At 49.9% G+C, this 14,076-nt stretch overlaps 1 protein-coding gene across 3 annotated transcripts; it reads left to right on the top strand.

Moving 5' to 3' along the window:
• The first annotated feature begins 4,622 nt into the window (after positions 1 to 4,622).
• TYSND1 (trypsin like peroxisomal matrix peptidase 1) lies at positions 4,623 to 13,134 on the top strand. Of its 3 annotated transcripts, none has more exons than XR_004960049.1 (4): positions 4,623 to 5,868; positions 7,501 to 7,631; positions 8,729 to 8,873; positions 11,350 to 11,453. XR_004960049.1 is itself a non-coding variant. In XM_036265839.1 (4 exons), exons 1-4 carry the CDS (start codon positions 4,703 to 4,705, stop codon positions 11,565 to 11,567), a joined length of 1,701 nt encoding a protein of 566 aa, XP_036121732.1. In that variant the 5' UTR covers positions 4,623 to 4,702; the 3' UTR covers positions 11,568 to 13,134. The 3 variants fall into 3 exon arrangements, 2 of the variants coding, with proteins under 2 accessions (XP_036121732.1, XP_036121733.1); XM_036265839.1 differs by having other exon boundaries at positions 8,688 to 8,873; positions 11,350 to 13,134; XM_036265840.1 differs by lacking the exon at positions 8,729 to 8,873 and having other exon boundaries at positions 11,350 to 13,134.
• The last annotated feature ends 942 nt before the right edge of the window (positions 13,135 to 14,076 follow it).

Genomic DNA, 14,076 nt, shown 5'->3' with positions numbered 1-14,076 from the left:
CATTTTATACAAAATTGGAGAGATCCAGTTGAATGCTACATTTGGCAAAATAGAAGACATGAAACTTGTGCTGTGTGTTTACTAGGCTTACAGGAAGACTTGCTTTTAGAAAATCATAACAGATTCTAAAATTAAACTGAACACCCACTTGTGGCGGATAAAAACCAGGAGGATACCTTGGCTGTGAAGATCCTCCCTGAGGAGGGAGGGGCCCCCGTCCCACACCAGGCCACCCTCTTAGGGTTCCAGTGCCAGGAAGAGAAGTCCTCATAACTCCTGGCTGTAAAAACCAGAGGGAACTGAGGCTGCTGAAGCCCCAGGCAGCTCTTAAAAGGCCTGCTCAGGGACTTACTCTGACTTGCTGCCTCTGAGCTCCAGTGTGGGGCAGGCAGCTCGAAAGGCACCAGAGACATGTGGGGAAGAACTGAGTTGTTTGGCATTGGGGTGAGGGCTGGAGAGGCAGCTGTCTTCTGGACAGACATGCTGTCAGAGGTCTTTGTTCCTTTGATGAGCCCTTCCCCCAGGAGGCTGGCAGATGACCTGCAGTATCTGGGACTCCAGCAACCTGGCTCACACTGTCCCCCCCACCCCCACCCCCGCCTCTCCCTAGTGATTCCCTGAGCCCTGGCCCACCCAAGCTGTTCCCAGTGGCTTTAACATAGAATTGGCCTGTCTTGCATCCTGCTCCAGATTTTCCTGAATTCTCTCAAACAAGCAGCATCTGGTCTCAGCCTCATACCTCTTGTTAAGTGGCCCAGGCCTGGCACCAGAAGCAGCCAGTCTTGGTTCACAGCTTGGCTTTGCCTGGGCATCTCCAAGCCCAGCACAAGAAGAAGCCATCTGCAGATCACTTTATAGCTTATGCTTGGTGGCCCCAGGTAGAACACCTTGCTCCAGAGCCAGCACACCCAGTGGACAGCTTCAGACCACGTCGAAGCACCAACACCCAACCACCTCAAGTGACACACTCAAGGAATGGACTCAGTGGGTACCAGAGCCCTGCTGAAGTAAGTCTTGCTCTGTGTGGTGGGCCCCTGCACAGCTGATCCTTCAAAGTAGTCAGAGGTCAGTGGTCAGTGGGCACAGCCAGTCCCTACAGCTGATCAGCCTGAGTAAAACCCTCTCATTGATGTGCAACAGCGATGAAGACTCAATTATAACAGAAGGGTGTAAAGTCCATATGAGGGGTACACCTCAAGGGTCCAGCTGGGAGACCAAGGAGGCTGTGCCACTGGACCCTACAGGATACCTACTACAGTAGGCCACCCTAGGAAGCTCAGGAGACATAGCAACTCTACCTAATACATAGAAACAAACACAGGGAGGCAGCCAAAATGAGGAGACAAAGAAACATGTCTCAAATGAAAGAACAGAACAGAACTCTAGAAAAAGAACTAAACGAAATGGAGATAAGCAATCAATCAGATGCAGAGTTCAAAACACTGCTTATAAGGATGCCCAGTGAACTTAGTGAGAACTTCAATGAACTTAGTGAGGGCCTCAAGAGCATAAAAAAGGACCAGTCAGGAGGCACTGACTGAAATAAAGAATAATTAACAGAGATTCAATAGTAGAGTAGGTAAAGTCAAGAAGCAAACCATCGATTTGGAATATAAGGAAGCAAAAAACACCCAATGAGAACAGCAAAAAGAAAAAATAATCCAACAAAATGAGGATAGTGTAAGGAGCCTCTGGGACAACTTCAAGTGTACCAACATTCGCATCATGGGGCTGCCAGAAGGAGACGAGAGAGAACAAGAAATTGAAAATTTATTTGAAACAATAATGACAGAAAACTTCCCTAACTTGGTGAGGGAAACATACATACAAGTCCAGGAAGCACAGGGAGTCCCAAACAAGATGAACTCCAAGAGGCCCACACCAAGACACATCATAATCAAAATACAAAAGGTTAAAGAGAGAATCTTAAAAGCAGCCAGAGAAAAGCAGTTAGTTATCTACAAGGGAGCTTCCATAAGACTGTCAGCTGAATTCTCAAAAGAAACTTTGCAGGCCAGAAGGGAGTGGCAAGAAATATTCAAAGTGATGAAAAGCAAGAACCTACAAAGAAGATTACTCTATCCTGCAAAGCTATCATTTAGAATCGATGGACATATACAGTTTCCCAGACAAAAAAATAGCTAAAGGAGTTTATTGCCACCAAACCAATATTATATGAAATGTTGAAGGGTCTTCTTGAAGAAAAAGAAGATAAAAAATATGAACAAAGTGGCAATAAATACATACCTATGGACAATTGAATTTACAAACAAAATGAACAAGCAGAACAGAAACATTCTCATAGATACAGAGAACATTTTGTTGGTTGCCAGATGGGAGGGGGGTTGGGGGAATGGGTGAAAGATGAAGGGATTAATAAGTACAAATTGGTTGTTAGACTGACAAATCTCAAAGGGAAGGGGGGTGGGTGGGAAGAAATAAACCAAAGAACTTATATGCATTTATGCATAACCAATGGACACAGACAATAGTGTGGGGAAAGGCAGGAGGGGGGCGGGAGCAGGAAGGAGGGCGTCAGTAGGGGAAAAAGGAGGAATATCTGTAATACATTCAACAATAAAGATAAGTTAAAAAAATAATAAATAAAAAACAAAACTAAAGTACCGGGATGAAGAGAATGGGAAGCAAAATGCAACAGTTTCTTTTTGACTGAGTATTAAAATTATTGGAGGCATTCTGTGATTTAAACTAATGTCCATGTTACTATGACCAGAGACCATGGGTTCTATGTTCATATGCATTTGTGTTGTTTGAGTTGGAGTGGAACATGAGAATTAAAGGCTGAGTTAATCAGCCCAATACTCAAGGGGGTCTCATCTTGGCTATTGGCTGTGACTTGGGTCTCTATACTGTGATGTGCCATAAACATAAGAAAAACCTGACATATAACATGCTGGAGGCTTGGATGTCATTAAGGGAGAATCGCAACTCTAGAGAGAAAAAAACTCTTAATTGCTAGGAAGTTGGGATAGTTGAGTGATTTTACTGTGCTCAAGCCAGTGAGTCACAGAACCAAAAAACAAAATACAAACAAACAAACAAACAAAAAAACACCTAATGGTTGCTATGGGAAGACTGACTGCTAATTTCAGTCCTGCTTCATACTAAAATGGATCATCATTTCCCTTTTCAGATAGCTTTGCTACTGGGAACACTGTGAGCATTACCCTCTGTTGTGCTGGGGATAAACCAACCAAACAGCATTAATTTATTCAAGAATTCAAGGCAGCCCTGGCCAGTTTGGCTCAGCGGGCAAGGCATCAGCCTGAGGACCAATGAGTCGTGGGTTTGATTCCGGCCAAGGGCACATAGTACTTTGGCTGTGGTTTGTCCCTGGCCCTGGTCAGGTCCTCCCGGAGGCAACCAGTTGATGTGGCTCTATCACATTGATGTTTCTCTGTCTCTCCCTCCCTCCCATTCTATCTAATAATAAATGGAAAAGTATCCTTGGGTGAGGAATAAAAAAAAAAAAGAGATGAAAAAAAAAGTGTATTTAGTGATATAGATTAAAAATGTGTATTTTAGTGAAATGTCTAGCTTGTGGTGACTGCTTTGGGTATATCCTGAAATCCCCCAAAACATATTCATACTCTTATATCCTCAAGGACACTTCTTTGGAAAAGTAGGGGTATTTTATGTTTGCCTAGATCAAGGATGGCAAACTACAGCTCCTGGGCTAAATCTGGCGTGCTGCCTGTTTATGGTCTATGAGGGGGGAAAAAGGTTATTTTGTGACATGAAAATTATATGAAATTTAAATTTTAGTGTCCATAAAGTTTTGTTGGAACACAGCCACCCTATTGCGTTGGCTTTTGCATGCTACCACTGCAGAGTTGAGTATTTGAGACAATGTCTGGCCTGCAAAAACTGAACTACACTCTCACGCTTTGCACAAAAAGCGTTTGGCCCCAACCTAGACAAAACTTGGGGGGTTATTATGTGAAATGTGCATACTGCAAAATATAAACTTGTATAATTAAAAACTTAGACTTCAATCACTGTTCATAGTCCATACTATAAGGGCAATTTTATTTGTAGCAAATTCAGTTTTCACGGGATTTGTAGTGTTGGGTTTTGGCATCAAAAGCCGAGGTGTAATCTTGTGAGCTCCGTGCCCCTTAGTGGATTGCTGTAGGGTTTACTTAACAAAATTAAAAAATACTGAAATGGCCAAGGATTTCTTTGCCGTATTATCCCGTCAGAGGTCGAATGTCACCTTGACCTAGGCAGATGCTGACGAGTGCTGTCATGGCCTAGGTAAGTATTGCCACATCGGCGCTCATTTCTATTCCGTTTCCTGCAGCCAAACGAACAGAGACCAGACTAAGGTTCCGAAGGATCCGCCCACTGTCATTCCCTTCAGTCTTCCCGTAAAGCCTCACGCCTGTCACTCCCGGGGCTCATCCTCCCGGACTGCGGCGCCCTCTATGTTTCACCGGTGGCATGACCAACAGGGGAGGAGAAAGTAGGTGGGTCAGCCTCAGCAGCCAATCAGAGCTTGACCCCAGGCCCAACCAATCGCGCCGGGGGGCTTGGCCAATCGGGCCGGACCAGGAAGAACCGAGATTGCGCCTTTCGCTTCCAGCTCAGGGTGGCGCTGTGTGGAGTCCTCAGTGGCCAGTCCGGGTTCTCGCTAGTTCCCTGGCTCTCCGGGGGAGCTGGGCAGCACGATCCCGGAGACATGGGGCGACAGTGGGGGCCCGCCATGAGGGTAGCCGAGCAGGCGGGTTGCGTGGTGAGTGCCTCTCGGGCCGGGCAGCCCGAGGCGGGCTCGTGGAGCTGCAGCGGGGTGATCCTGAGCCGCAGCCAGGGCCTGGTGCTGTGCCACGGGGGCATCTTCACCCCCTTTCTGCGGGCCGGCAGCGGGGCGCTGACCGCAGCCGACGCGGCCTTCCTGCCTGGCGACAGTTGCGACGATGACCTGCGCCTGCACGTGCAGTGGAGCCCAACGGCCGCGAGTCCCGCAGGCCGCGCGGAGCGAGGCCGCCCCGGGTTGTGCACTCCCCAGTGCGCCGGCCTGGAGCCCAGCCCTCCGGCCCGGCACCGCGGGCGGCCCCTGCAGCCCCCGTACCCTGCCGAGCTGCTGCTGCTGCTGAGCTGCCCGGCCTTCCGGGCCCACTTCGCGCGCCTCTTCGGGAGAGAGCCGGCCGAGCAGTGGCGCTTCGCGAGCGCGGCGCCGGACGACGAAGTGTCGGAGGACGAGGAGGAGGATCAGCTGAGAGCGCTGGGCTGGTTCGCGCTGCTGCGTGTGAAGCACGATTCGGAGGAGGAGGCGGACGAGCGCGGGACGGCTGTGGCCGTGGCGCCGCTCGGGGCCGTGCCCAAGGGCGCGCCGCTGTTGGCCTGTGGCTCCCCGTTTGGGTCTTTCTGCCCGGACATCTTTCTCAATACGCTGAGCCGCGGCGTGCTCAGCAACGCGGCGGGCCCACTACTGCTCACCGATGCGCGCTGCCTGCCTGGCACCGAGGGCGGCGGCGTGTTCGCGGTGCGGCCCGCGGGGACACTGGTGGCGCTGGTGGCGGCGCCCCTCTGCTGGAAAGCCCGCGAGTGGGTGGGCCTCACGCTGCTCTGCGCTGCCGCACCTCTCCTCCGTGCTGCCGGAGCCGCACTTGGCCGCCTGTGTCCCGGTACCGGTTCCCTGGCCGCCCTCCTGCCGCCCGAGGTGGGCGCCCCGTGGGGCCTGCCCCTCCGAGACCCTGGGCCCCCGTGGGCAGCTGCGGCCGTGCTGGTAGAGTGTGGCACTGTCTGGGGCTCTGGAGTGGTCATGGCGCCCCGCCTTGTGGTGACCTGCCGGCATGTGGCCCCTCGAGAGATGGCCAAAGTCCTGGTGCGCCCCACCACCCCCAAGTAAGACCCTCAAGGGTGCTCTCACTCTACCCCCTCACCAGGTCTGAGGTCTGGATCTTATGCTCAGGTCTTAATCCTCAGGATTATGGAAGCATTTTGGCATCACGTTGATGATTTAGGACCCTCCTCTCATCCTTGGCACCCAGGACTCCTGGGTAGGGGAATCTGGGCCTCCTGGCAGGGGCTGAGTGGGGCTTGGGCAAGATGTCAAGCAACTCTGGATTTGGGAACTATGGGGCACACCTGCATCTTTGCCTGGGCATCTTTGACCTTCCTCTCCCAGTCTGATTTCATTCGGGGCAACTTGTCTGTGCTCGCACACCACTAGGCCCTCCTCTATTCCCTTGATAGGAGTAGTGAAGTCCTAGGGGCCAAAGATGCTGTTCTCCCAGAATAATGAGTGGGGCCTGTTCATCTTATGTATCTTGTAGATCTGAATCAGAGCTTCCCATCTTTATAGATGTGGAGTTCCACCTAATTAGAATGTGGGAGTGGGGCCCAGACAGGTAGATTTTGAACAATCTTTGGGTGATCCTGGTGGCCAGCCAGGTTGGGACTTCAGACAGTCATTTGTTCCCTCTGTGCAGGGAAAAGCACTCTCGTCCTCCTTCCACTTGCTCTGGCAGTGGGGACAGTGGCCTTGGCTTCCTGGCTAGATTTTCTAGTACATGTTCTATTCCTCTGTAGTTTCAGGTACTTAACTTAGGCCCAAACAAAGCAGGATAGCACCTTGGTGTTAATGCCAGATGTTCTCCTGCACCTGGCTCAATGCAGCCTGGCAGCCCAGGCCTTTCAAAATCCTTCTGCTGAATCTCTGAGGTTTATCCAGCCTAGCTTTGCCATAGAGGTACCCCCTGGTGACCAACAAGACAGCCATGACTGATGAGAATTTCCCTGTTTGTGTGGTTCCAGCTACACCAACCCACCCCACTCTTGCTCCTAAGAAAACCACCAGGTCTGCTGGAAACAACCCCTATAGAATGTGCAGCAGGAAGCCCTTGTGTGATCTTGGGCCAGTCACTTAATCTGTCTAAACTGCCTTGCTTTGAGTTGACATGTATAGTCTTGGAACAGAGCCTGGCACATAGTAAGTGCTACAGAAGTGCTAGCATTTATGTAAAAGGACCCAGAGGGTTGAAATCATGTCACCTCTCCCACCAACTGACAGGATTATCCATATCAGATGAAGCAGGGAAGGAAAACATTGAGCATGTTTGCTCTGGCTCCTACCACTTATGTGATCTTGGGAACGTTATTCGGCCTTTCTGGGTCTCAAATGCACCAACTAAAATGGAGCTAATAATAGTGCCTTGTTTGTAGGGATGCTGTGAGGACTAAATGAATGATGTCCATAGAGTGTTAACACTAGGCCTGGCCCACAGTGCTCACTGGGTGTCAGGTGTTTACGATCATGGTGACGTGCAGGAAGCTTTGCAATTGGTAAAGCATGTTTGGAAATACCACAGAACGGTTACATGACATGCCAGAGTTGCCGGCCTGGTAGGTTTCAGGGCTGATGCCAGATCTTTTGATTCTCAAGTCCATGGCTTTTACTATCACTCATCCCCTTACTTCCTCCCAGCACTAAAGGGTCAGAAAGCTAACCTGTCATTTTGTTTCCCTTGCTCCCAGGAGTGCCAAGATCTGGGGACATGTGGTGTTTGCCACTCAGGAGACATCTCCATATGACATAGCAGTGGTGAGCCTGGAGGAAGAACTAGAGGGTGTCCACATGCCTGTGCCCACAGAGCATTTCCACGAAGGTAAAGGACAAAGGGGCCCTCTGATCTGGGATGGACCTTAGGAAGGAAAGTCATTGTTGGACACTCAAACCCTGCAGATCAGGGAGCCAGTCCCCCAGGCCAACTCCCTTCCCACTCCTGCTGGACTAATAAGTCAGGGTGGCATCAAGCTGGCATGAAATCATTCTGGTTACAGTGCTTTGGCCAAGGATGCTCTTGGAGGCTTCCCTTCTTGTGCCCAGCATGCCCCAGGTGCTGGGAGGCAAGTGGAATCCCCAGTGAAGGATAAGGCATGCCTCTCTCCTGTGACCCTGTGGCAGTGTAGCATGGAGGTGCTGAGCCTTGGAGGCTCCTTATAGCACTGCAGGCTGGTCAGAGAGGTGTTGCTCTTTCAAGGCTGCCGTGCCACGATTTGAGTAAAAGGCTGTGTGATGCTGCCACAGAAGCACCAGAGGTCTCACTTTGTGCATGCAGTATGATGTGATGACAAAGAGCACAAGCTCTCTGAGCTGGCATCTCTTTTGCCACTTGCTAGCCCTGTATCCTTGGACAGGCAACGTAATGTTCTCTGCCTCAGTTTCCACATCTGTAAATGGGGACAGATGCCTATTCCTGGGTGTCGTGAGGCCTGGGTGAGGTGTTCCCTGTAAAGCGCTCAGCTTCATGCCCTGTGCATGCAAACACTTGGTAAAGGAGGGTTATGTAGTCATCATCACCATTTTTTTTTTTCACCAAGAGACGTCTTAGTTCCAGGAGGAGATGGATGTTAATTCTACACGCATTTATTGAGCCCCTAGCTAGGTTCTAGGAACTCCAAAGAGTGACTACCTAGTCTAGCAGGGGACGGAGGGTTCGGGAACAGCCTAATGATGAGAAGTGGTCGAGCAGGTGCAGTGCTGGGAACTCAGTGGAGGTCCCAGCCTCTTCCTGTAGGAACCTAGGGGAGGCTCTCTGAAGGCAGAAACTCCAAGGGCAGTGTTGGGAACTCTGGGGAGTGCAGAGATGGGATTGGGGAGGGTAGTTCTGCCAGACAGAGGAGGAGGCTTTCCATTTTCATCCTCTTTTCCTGTCTGGCAGGCGAGGCTGTCAGTGTGGTGGGCTTCGGTGTTTTTGGCCAGGCTTGTGGGCCCTCGGTGACCTCGGGCATCCTGTCAGCGGTGGTGCAGGTGGATGACACACCAGTGATGCTGCAGACCACGTGTGCGGTGCATGGCGGCTCCAGTGGGGGTCCCCTCTTCTCTACCTGTTCAGGAGACCTCCTGGGTAAGCAGCTCCTTGGCCCTCTCCCAGCCTCCCCCTTGCCAGAGCCTCAGTCCCATCTCGTGAATGCTTGTTGTTCACCACCTGTCTGAGAAGATTGCGTCATTTTGCCTGGGAAGTAGTTAGCCAAGGTTTTCAGGCTGTTCTGCTCCTGAGGGTAGAAAGAGATAGATGCACCCTGGCCAGTTTGGCTCAGCGGTTGAGCGTTGGCCTGTGGACCAGAGAGTCCTGGGTTTGGTTCCCGCTAGGGGCAGGTACCACAAAAAAAAAAAAAAAAATTCTCTTAAAAAAAATTTAATGAAAGAAAGAAAGAAAGAAAGAAAGGCTGAGCTGTGAGAGAATACAAGTGGGTTCTGGTTCTTTCTCTGCCACTAAGCCACAGTGCAACTTTAGGTAAATCACCTAATCTCATTCAATCTGTGAGACTCAGGAGTTGGGTCACGAGTGTAAGGGTCAGAGACTCCAAAGCTTTCAGAGGCTGGGCAGGTAAAGGAAGTGAATAAGTGAGTGAGGACAATATGGAGTGGAAGGTCAGGGGTGAACTGGGGTAAACACCACTCAGCTCCAACAATCGTTGCCACATTATGAAGGAATGGGCAAATACTGGACAACCTCCAATTTTTCATAAGAAGTTGTGAACCATTTTTTATTTTTACTTTTAAATATATGGCTGTTAAACCTTTCAATTAAAAAATTTTGGTAACTAATTCAGGTTTTTTAAAAAAGGTTACCTCCAACGGCCCAACTGTAGTCCAGCACACAGGGTTCATGTGTGCCTCCCCTTCTCGTATTTCTGACTGCTTTCTGCCATAGTGAGAGACTTGCTCTTACTAGCTACAATAATAGATTTACTTATTTCTTCAGCCTTAGTATACAAATAAAGTCAAGCAACCGTGACTTAAAAAAATATATATACAGATAAGTGCATACAGAAATAAATATATATGTGTATGTATGCGTGAGTTAATATATATATGTGTGTGTCCCAGCTCTGTCTGCGGTGACAGCCCAGTTGCAATGAGCACACTGAGAGCCTAGAACTTGGTTTCTAAGAGCCATTCTCTAATAAAAGGAACTGGAAACTGGTTGATACGAGGACTGGGACAGGGAAAATCTAAGATGCGCCTGGAGCAACGTGTGGTGCTGGAAGGGAAGGAAATTCTAGCAAAACAACCATATAATGGGGCATGTCAAATGTTGAAAGAACCAAGAGCCGACTTGAAGAAACTCCCATGGGAACAACTGGAGCAACAACAAATAGCAATAGTATTGCATTATAGCCCAAGGAAATAAATGAATATCCATGTGTCCGCACTGCTATAAATACATAACCAAATACATTTTTAAATGGAGACAAGCAACAACTCTTTCTTGCAGAAGATTTGCAATGAATAAATGCAGAGGAAATGAGGGAAATAGGAAATCACTGTTGGGTCACCACAGTAGGAAATGCTGCAGACAGATCCACTGGTGGATGCTAAAGTCAGTGGGCAATGGTTTAAATAGAAACAGGCTATGTGCCTAACCCTAAAATATTTAGTACTTTACACAGGGAAATAGTAAGAAACCTGGGCGATAACCCTTGGCCAAGTGTTAACATCACAAGTCATTCATATTGACATCGTACACCTCCTAATAGGAAGCACTGAGCACACGTTGCTTCTACAGTATTCTCAGCAACATGGAGCCTCAATCTTATCCTGAGAAAACATTAGGTAAACCCAAATTGAGAGACATTCTACAAAATAACTGACCTGTACTCTTCAAGGTGTCAAGGCCATGAAAGGTAAGGGAAGACTGGAACTGGCCCAGATTGGAGGAGACTGAGGAGAGGTGACAACCAGATGCTGTGTGGGATCCTGGATTGCATCCTAGGACAGAAAAAGAGCATTAATGAAAACACTGGTGAAATCCAAATGAGTTCTTTGCTTCAGTTAATAGCATTGGTTAATTTGTTGCTTATGATCAATGTTTTATGGTGACATAAGATACTAACAGAAGGAAAGGCTGGATGAAGGATATACAGGAACGCTGCTATTTTGGCAAGGCTTCTGCAAGTCTAAAACTGAAAAAACGCATGCGTACACATGCACACACATATGCACACTAAGCAGGCCAAACAAAATGTGTCTGTGTGTTTCATTTTATCCATCCATTCAGCAAGTATTTATGAGTGCCTCCTCGGAGCGGGGCACTGTTCTGGGTCTGGGGAGGCTGCTTGAACAAAACACGCAAGTCCTGACACCAGTTGGAGAGAAAGGTAACAAAACAAGTGAAACATATAGTGTGTTGGATACTGACAGTGTTAGGGAGAAAGTTGAGGCAGGACCGGGACTGGGACTCGGGGAGCTGGTGACCATGAAAGAAAGCCTGGCATCTGTCGCTGTGAGAGGTCTTCAAGCCCCCAGGAGGCCTAGGGCCTCCCTTCCCGTCCGCCTGTGTCCTGGCACACACACTTTCCTCTCTGTCTCCTCTACAGGGATCGTCGCCAGCAACACGCGGGACAATAACACAGGGGCCACCTACCCGCACCTGAACTTCAGCATCCCCATCACCGTGCTCCAGCCGGCCCTGCAGCGGTACAGCCAGACGGGCGACGTGGGCGGCCTGCGAGACCTGGACCACGCGGCTGAGCCAGTGCGGGTGGTATGGCGGCTGCAGCGGCCCCTGGCGGAGGCTCCGCGGAGCAAGCTCTGAGTCCGTCACCCACTCGAGGGAACATTGACCATTTTCCGCCATGGGACGTGCCAGGGTGACGGCAGCCTCAGGATCCTGACACCACACGCCCCAGCTGGGCAGCCTCCCCCATCACCACCCGCGTGTTTGGCTCTGGAATCTAGGTCAAATTTCTCTTCAGCCCCATGAGCCTCCAAGCCGGTAGCCCCTTTGGGGTGTGATCAGCCCCCACCTCTCTCTGCCCCCTGGCAGTAGACTCAGCTGTTATTCCCCATCTGGGGAGCCCAGCACAACAGGCCCAGTCCTGACAGACACATCAGCTGGAAGGCAGGCCCAGCCCTGGGTTCAAGTCTGTTCCCTGTCTCCTGATGGCCACTGGCCACCTGCAGCCGCCGCTTCCCCAGGGCCTTGGCTCCTCTCTGCTCTCTGTCAGAATTAGCGGCTGGCAGCCCTGGCCCATCCTTAGAAAACCTCGGCAGAGAGTCCCTGTCTGAAGACCAGAGAGAAGGGAAAGGAACATCTCCCTGTTCTGCCAGACCCATGGGGAGACAGAGTCCCTGAGAGTCAGGACTCCTGGGTCTTCACACATCAGGTGTCACTGACCCACAGGGGCGCTCTGACACAGTGCCTTAATTTTCCAGTGCATACAATGGGTCTCAGGGATCTTGGCAGGGTGGGGTGCGGGGGTTTAGAATGTGTCTGGTTGGGGTTTTGGAATAAACAGGACCTATGGGAGGAACTCTAAACTTGTATAAATCAGATTCTTGTTCCCCTTTTGAGAGATGAATTGGGAATAAGCAAGCATCGTTTCTGTCCTGCTTTCCCAGTGGGGTTTGATCCCACAGCATATTCTTATGCCAAACTGGTCCTTCCACTACCTCTGGCCCCTGGAAATTCAGACAAAAGTCCTTTGTTAGGCAAAGAGCCCCGAAGTTCAGTTCCAAAGCTCTGGGCACTGTTGAGTGGGAAGAGAGGCATGATGTAGGGTGAACTGCCTTGGAAAGGGCACAAGACGGGTTGCACCGAGACCCTCTTTCCTGTCTTGGATCAAGGTGTGCTCTGGTTGCCAAAGTGTCCAATGAGAGACATCTCTGATTTTCATGGTTTAGAGTAGGTCTTTGGAGATGGGCCACCAGCTCTGATATGTCATGCCCCAAGCCCCGGCTGGGGCCACTGCACACCTCACCTCTCTCCTGGCTCTAGGTTTGTGCTGTGAGTTTGAGAATCCTGCCTTTGCACCCTGCCTATTAGAATCTTCATCTGTCGGGGCCCAGAGCTTCCAAGACATCTTTCTTGACCTTCCCAAGCTCCAAGACAGGCTGTAGCACTCTGTTTAAGCTCTGTCTCCCACAGGGCCAGGGCATGTGCCCAGTACATTTCTGATGCTTGACTCACAGTTGAGACCCTCCTTTGCCTGCTCAGTGACCTCTGGCCCCCTTAGGAATGATGCCCTACTGAGGAGTTTCCTGGATTTAGGGTCGAGGCCCAGCTCCGGGGCTTTACTAGCTGTGTGAATTTGTGAAAGTTCTTAGCCTATAGCCTCACTTTGCTAATCTGTGAAATGGAGATTAGTAAAACTTACCTCAGAGGACCCATGTGAAAAGTAAATTTGAGAAATTATCCAAAACACTTAGTTTGTTGTCAATATTAGCTACTATTTTTCTAGACTGCTGGTATGATTGTTTCATCAGAAATGGGAAGAATGGGGAGTGATGTCGGAGTTAGACATTGGTGATGGTTGCACAACCTTTGCATTACTGAATTGTACACTTTAGAACAGTGCATTTTATGGTGAGCAAACATTAGTGAACTCCTGGGGACCCAGGTGCTGGGTCAGTGGCAGATACTAGAGACCCAAAATCCAGCTGAATGAGATCTCTGCCCCAAAGGGCTGGTCAAGGGTGGTGGTTGTTATTGGTGTCAGTTTAATCTCCATCCTACTTTCCTGTAGGGGTTTCAGGAGGAAAAAAAGGGATAAAAACTATTTGAAAGTTTGCAAAGTCCAGGACAAATGCAAGGTTTGCTGTGCTTGAAGCATCAAATCCAACGCATGGCTCTCTGATGGTTCCCTATGAGATGGTTTAGGATGGGGTGCCATGGGCTCTCTGTACCCACACTCTGGCATCATGGCTCTTCTGAGTCCCCCGGGGCTAAGAGGAGGAGATGGAAACTCCCACAGCTCTCACTATGTTTTGTTCTTCAGCCTACATTCATGGGGCAGAGTGTCAGCTGGGATAGGAGGAGAGACAAGGATTCCAGAGAAGTGGGAGATGCAGCCTGGGCTTCACAGGCGAACAGTGAAATTGTGGTGCTCACAGGGCTTCTCCCAGGGCAAGATGATTCTGGGAACCAACTTCCAGATTGAGTTGATCACAACACTCCCTGTGCCAGGGGTATTGGATACAAGGTCTTTGACCACAGCTTTTGCAAGAGGTACAGAAAGGGCCACTTTAGTGTAAACATTTGTGAAAACCAAGAAGGTGAAGGGCAGTATTCAAAAGAGCATTGGGGTGGCCAGGACAGTGTGGCT

Source organism: Molossus molossus, unplaced genomic scaffold, assembly GCF_014108415.1.
Source record: "Molossus molossus isolate mMolMol1 unplaced genomic scaffold, mMolMol1.p scaffold_m16_p_17, whole genome shotgun sequence".
Taxonomy (NCBI): Eukaryota; Metazoa; Chordata; class Mammalia; order Chiroptera; family Molossidae; genus Molossus; species Molossus molossus.
The sequence above is the reverse complement of the archived record's forward strand: the minus strand, read 5'-3'. Positions and strand labels throughout refer to the sequence as shown.

Bases quoted from the DNA above. Each gene is read 5' to 3' on its own strand.
- TYSND1 (XM_036265839.1), top strand. From the start codon at position 4,703: ATGGGGCGACAGTGGGGGCCCGCCATGAGGGTAGCCGAGCAGGCGGGT. The intron at 5,869-7,500 runs GTAAGACCCTCA...CCTTGCTCCCAG, and splicing joins GTGCGCCCCACCACCCCCAA to GAGTGCCAAGATCTGGGGAC. The intron at 8,874-11,349 runs GTAAGCAGCTCC...TCTCCTCTACAG, and splicing joins CTGTTCAGGAGACCTCCTGG to GGATCGTCGCCAGCAACACG.